This window comes from Suricata suricatta, chromosome 5 (genome assembly GCF_006229205.1).
Source record: "Suricata suricatta isolate VVHF042 chromosome 5, meerkat_22Aug2017_6uvM2_HiC, whole genome shotgun sequence".
Taxonomy (NCBI): Eukaryota; Metazoa; Chordata; class Mammalia; order Carnivora; family Herpestidae; genus Suricata; species Suricata suricatta.
Genome location: NC_043704.1, coordinates 102,877,384 through 102,883,075, shown reverse-complemented (window position 1 = coordinate 102,883,075; position 5,692 = coordinate 102,877,384). Strand labels below are relative to the sequence as shown.

Sequence of the window (5,692 nt, the reverse complement as noted above, 5' to 3'; positions counted from 1 at the left end):
ATAGCAGCAATGTAAACAATAGCCAAAACATGGAAAAAGCCTAAATACCCATCACTTGATGAGTGGATCAAGAGGATGTGGTATATATACACAATGGAGTACTACATGGCAATGAGAAAGAATGAAATATGGCCATTTGTAGCAAAGTGGATGGACCTTGAGGGTGTCATGCTAAGTGAAATAAGTCAGGCAGAGAAGGACAGAAACCATATGTTTGCACTCATAGGTCTAACAGGAAAACAGGAGAAACCTAATGGAGGACCAGGGGGAGGGGAAGAGGGAAAGAGAGTTGGGGAGAGAGAGGGACGCAAACCTTGAGAGACTACTGAATGCTGAAAATGAACTGAGAGTTGAAGGGGAAGGGGGAGGGGGGAGAAGAGGTGGTGGTGATGGAGGAGGGCACTTAAGGGGAAGAGCACTGGGTGTTGCATGGAAACCAATTTGACAATAAACTATTTTTTTTAAAAAAGCCTATAAAGCACCTCCAAGCCATGACTACTGGAATTTTGGACTAGATAATTTCCATCTTGAGGAGCAATTACTAGCTTGCTATCAGATATTAATTGAAACAGCCTCTGAATGAAGAGCATAAAATAATCTTGAAACCTGAAATACCCAAGATGTCTTGGGTGATATCAGAGAAATACGCTAATGAGGAACACAGTGCTCAGTAAGGTTTTATAACAAAATAGAAATGCTTTGGGCAGGAACACACCAGCAGGGGAATGCATGGAGTTTCACAGCATATTCATGAGCAGGTAGACTCATTTCCCCAGGAGTGACTCTGGAACCAGGCGAGGAGCAACAGGATTCTATCATCACTTGGAAGCTGAACAGCTCTCAACTGACCAACAAATAGCTGCGTGGCCGATGGTGGCAGTTTCATCATGAACACACAACATCCCGTTTGGAAGCCATCACTCTGACTAAAAAAGGTAAAATAAATTGGCTCAGTGAGCTGCACTGCATGCTGTTTACCCTTATGTTTGGGTTCTGACTTACTCATAGGCAGTGGTCAATGGCCCGGCCATATGGCCAGGCAGAAGGGCAATGGCCCCGTGGAAATCTCTATGGGAATCTGCAGAGTGCATTAAAGTAGGTCATGTCAATGCCCATCAGAAGAACATTCTTCCAGCATCAAAAGATGATTAGAATCGACAGGCAGATACCCTGGCATGCTCACTTGAGGTAGCCATTTGGGTTAATGAAGGGAGTGGACTGAAACAATGCAGAGATGGGCTGAATCTAGACATACTCCCTTTGCACCCTCTGAGACACAAAATACCAACAAGAACCATTTTGTCTGCAACAAGGAATTTAGAAGCTACAGATGGTTATGGGGAAGATTCCTGGGGAGGGGGTGGGGGGCACCCCACCTTGTACATAGCTGATAAGTCAGACTGATCAGACTAATGCCTGTAGCCCTACGGGATGGGTCCTGACAGGAATAGACACTGACGCTGGGTTGGTTGTGCTTTGCTGACCCAGTGGTAGATGCAAATGCTCAGAGTACTATAAAAGAAGTGGAGCAGAAGATGTTGCACAGATTTGGACCACTGAGTCACATTTCTTCAGACTAAGGAACACACTTTATAGCCCATCATGTCCAACAATGGGCAGAGATATAGTAGTCCTCCTTTATCTGTAAGGGATATGTTCTGAGACCCTCAGTGCATACCTGAAACTGTGGGGAGTACCAAACCCTAAATATACTATGTTCTTTCCTATACTTATATCCCTATGATAAAGTTTAATTTATAAATTAAGCATAGTAAGAGATTAACAATAACTACTAAGAAAACAGAATTATAACAATACACTATAATAAAAGTTATGTGAATGTGGTCTCTCTCCCTCTCTCTCAAATACCTTATTGTGCTGTACTCACACTTCTTCGTGTGATAATGTGAGATGATAAAATGCCTCCATGATGAGATAAAGTGAGGTGAATGACATAGGCATTGTGACTCTAGTGTTAGGCTACTATTGACCTGGCAATAGATCAGAAGGAGGAATACCTGCTTCTGGACCATGGTTGACCATGGGTAGCTAAAACAGTGGAAATCAACACCACAGATAAGGAGGGGACTAGTGTATCTTCCGCAAAGTAATACTTTGGTAGAATATTAGAACAGGCAATTGAAACATTGGTTGTCTAAATGGGGAAGGAGACAGAGGCAAGAAGGGCTGGCTCACATGCCTTCATGAGTGTGTGCTCACACTCAACACGAGGCGGGTATAGGAGCTTGCAGTATTCTGGATCTGGAGTCAAGGGGTGGGAGAGGATGCTACTTTGACAACTACATTTTTTTTTCCTTTTCCATATCACCTTTAACTTTCTTTTTCCTACCTGGGATAGTGGTCCCTGGGCCAAGGCTGCAACTACAGTGCTGGAAGGAGGAAGGATTCCTAAGCAACAAATTGTTTAAAAATATTTATATCAGAATTCCTAAAGGGCTTAATGGGTGCGCTGGGCTCTATCTGGCAATACTGGGGCTAATGAACAAGTTATATTGCCTATTGGTAGAGATAGCCCACTAGTCCTTTGCCCTATATGAATGGGTAGACTGCAGGGGAGGCCTTTGCTAGACTTGTATTGTTTTCTGCAATCTAGACCAGCAAAGTGGCTGAACCTAAGGTCCCTTCCAAAGGTGAAAAGGTTTGGGGGATAAATGGAGAGGAGAAATAGTGGCTAAGAATAAAAGAATGAAAAAATGTGTTGTGCAATGTGAATAAAATGTGTTTCTAATATTAATACTTGGAAAAAAAGCTCAGAGCAAGAGATATTGTCTCTTAGTTATACCAGATGCCTGAAAGGGTGAAGCTGAGACCACTCCTCCTTTCGGAACTTGACAAGACTGCCTGGAAGGAAGCCTGCAAACCTAAGTGCCCTCACTCTGAGAGACGTTCTGGTCATTGTATATGATGATTATTGGACTATTAGAGACTGCATAGGACTCTAATAATGTGTCAGCATCTTTTGACTCTTAGTTTTCAGTTTGTCTATCATAATGTGATATGCTATAACATGCTTGCATTGTTGGAAAGATTATACTGATACTGATAACCATACTGGGAACTTAATTAATAGCTTCCTATCCTTACCCCACATTGACTTCTCTAAATGTTGCTGCATTTTTATGCTCAGTTAGGTATGTACCTTTGCCATTCTAGATCCCATGGTCAAAGACCAAGGGATGGTCAGAATATATCTGGTCTGAGGTAGGGTGTGTAGCGGGTGGGTGGTACAGAGCTTCCAAAACCCTTGGAATTTCCTGAGTGATAGGAGTGCCTTTTTTATGCTAATTAGGTGACTGTGTGTGTGTGTGTGTGTGTGTGTGTGTGTGTGTGTGTGTGTTATGGAAGCTAGACAGCTTCAGGATGAGGACTCGTCAGCAGAAAACCACATAGTTAGAGTGCTACAACTTTCAACCACCTGACCTCCAGGAAGAGGAAGATTTCAATCACATGGCCAGTGACTTAATTAACTGCACTGATGTAATAAAACCCTAATAAAAAATTCAGAATAGCAAGTCCTACAAGAGCTTCCTGGTTGGTGAGCACATGAATGTTCTGGGAGGATGAGGGTCCTCCATTCCACAAAGAAAAGGCATGAGAGCTCTATGCCCCACCCCAGTGCCCCAGCCCTCCCTCTTCTTCTAGACTTTATGCAGCTCTTCTGTTTGGCTGCTCCTGAGTTATATCTTTTATAATAAAACAGTAATTAAAAGTAAAGCATTTCAGTGAGTCATCCTAAAGGAAACCCCCAAATTTGCCGCCAAGTCAGAACTGTGGGTATCCTGGGGTCCCCGCACATGACTGAAATTGAAATACGAGCAGTCTAGTTGGGGATACTGCCCTCTAACTTGTGGGACCTGACACTAACTCTGGGTAGTATCAGAATTGGATGGTAGAACACCTTGTTAGTATCAGAATTGTTGGAATGTGAACATATTTCAAAATATTCTTTAACTATTAAAATTGTAAGAAAATAAATATGATATAAAACTTACCATTTTAATCATTCTTTTTAAATTGTTTATTGAAATATAACATTACATAGAAAACATTAATAAATAAGTACAACTGCTGATCGTATTTCACAAACTAAACTCATCCTTGTACCCAGCATCTGGATGAAGAACAGAATATTTCAACATTCCAGAAGAGAAAAGAAATATGTTGAAAAGACAGGAACACTTTCATAAAATAAATCTAGATATATTAATTAAAATGGGGATGAGAGAGGTAATCATTTTCCAATGCATATAGAATATTAACATTATGGAGGACTTTCTAAAGGAGTATTTGGGTTAATGTTCAAAAGCTTCTGAGGCTATAATTTTAGGACATACTGAATTAAAGTAGTCAAACAGGTTTATCATTTAAGGAGATTTTTCACAAATTCGGACTCTAGAACCTAGTGCCTAAACATTCTCAAGTCTTGAGAGGAATGAGGAAAATATTTCTTGTCCATTCTAGATATCTTTCTAAAAGTATGGTGAGATATATATAATAAAATTACCATTTTAACCATTTTTAACTGTACCATCCAATGACATAAAGTATATTCAAAATGCTGTGCAATAATCACCACTGTTCATTTCCAGAACTCATTCATCCCAAACAGGAATTCGGTATTCATTACACAAGAATGCCCCATATCTACTTCCCTCCAGTGCCTGGCAACCACTATTCTCTCTTCTGTCTCAATGAATTTCCCTATTTTAGGCACCTTATATAAGTGGGATCATTCAATAGTCTGGCTTATTTCACAGCATAATATTTTCAAGGTTCAACCATTTTGTAGTATGCATCAGAATTTCCTTCCTCTTAAAGGCTGAATAATATTCCACTGTATGTATATACCATATTTTGTTATCCATTTATCTGTTGATAGGCATCTTTTTTGGCCTTTTTGCTATTGTTAATAATCCTGCTATGAACACTGATGCACAAAGTATGTACTATTACACATTTTCATAAATCTACCCTCATGTATATTTGTTGTATAAACTTTTGGAACATCTTATGATTTAGTGGTCAAATAAAAATTAATGATAACATACATTTTAAAGGGTCCAATGTTTTATTATGAGCATTAATATTTGCTCATGCTGAAGATTCAGGGATAAGTGAATGGATAAAAAACTGGAATATAAGCAACACTGATAGATATGTCATAAATATGTGAGAATATTTTGCTAATTATTGGGTTAAATATATGAAAGATGAAATTGAATCAATTGTGCTTAGTCTTTCTGATTGTATTTTTAGTGGTAAATACACAGCAAGTGCTTATACTTAAAGATTCTGCCTTTTTTTTAGCAATAAAAATATGGTTACCCTTGGTTAATCAGAATGTTTCAGAAGGTAAAATTTCTTAATAGTAAGCAAGGAACTTAGTACTTTAGACCTATATGCTTGCTGGACTGGCTGCTTGATGATCGCTCTCGTTCTTTAGTAATTTCCATCTCAATTTTGGCTTTGATTTTCTCCCAATCTATTTGGAGCTGCAAAAGAAGAAAAGAAGAAACATACTGATATAGTATAATACATTTTTGCCTAATCCAAAGTAACCAAGAGTAAACAAAAATAGAATGATGGCTTCTAAATCACTAGAGAAAAAAAAGAGAGCATGAAGACAAGAAATAATGCTCAAATAAAAAGTACCTTTAAGAATAAGACCAAG

The 5,692-nt window shown here is 39.1% G+C and overlaps 1 protein-coding gene across 2 annotated transcripts in view; it reads right to left on the bottom strand.

The window, feature by feature from the left end:
* The window catches only part of IFT80 (intraflagellar transport 80), a 156,601-nt gene that overhangs the window by 19,153 nt on the left and 131,756 nt on the right, over positions 1-5,692 (bottom strand). Inside the window, exons 21-22 of one of the 2 annotated variants that reach the window (XM_029939966.1) lie at positions 5,410-5,513; positions 716-926 (exon numbers count right to left, since the gene is read on the bottom strand). In XM_029939966.1, coding sequence (XP_029795826.1) covers positions 749-926; positions 5,410-5,513 — 282 coding nt within the window. In that variant the 3' untranslated portion in view covers positions 716-748. Of the gene's footprint in view, positions 1-715; positions 927-5,242; positions 5,514-5,692 lie in introns of those variants that run through there. The other variant, XM_029939967.1, reaches the window with a different exon arrangement.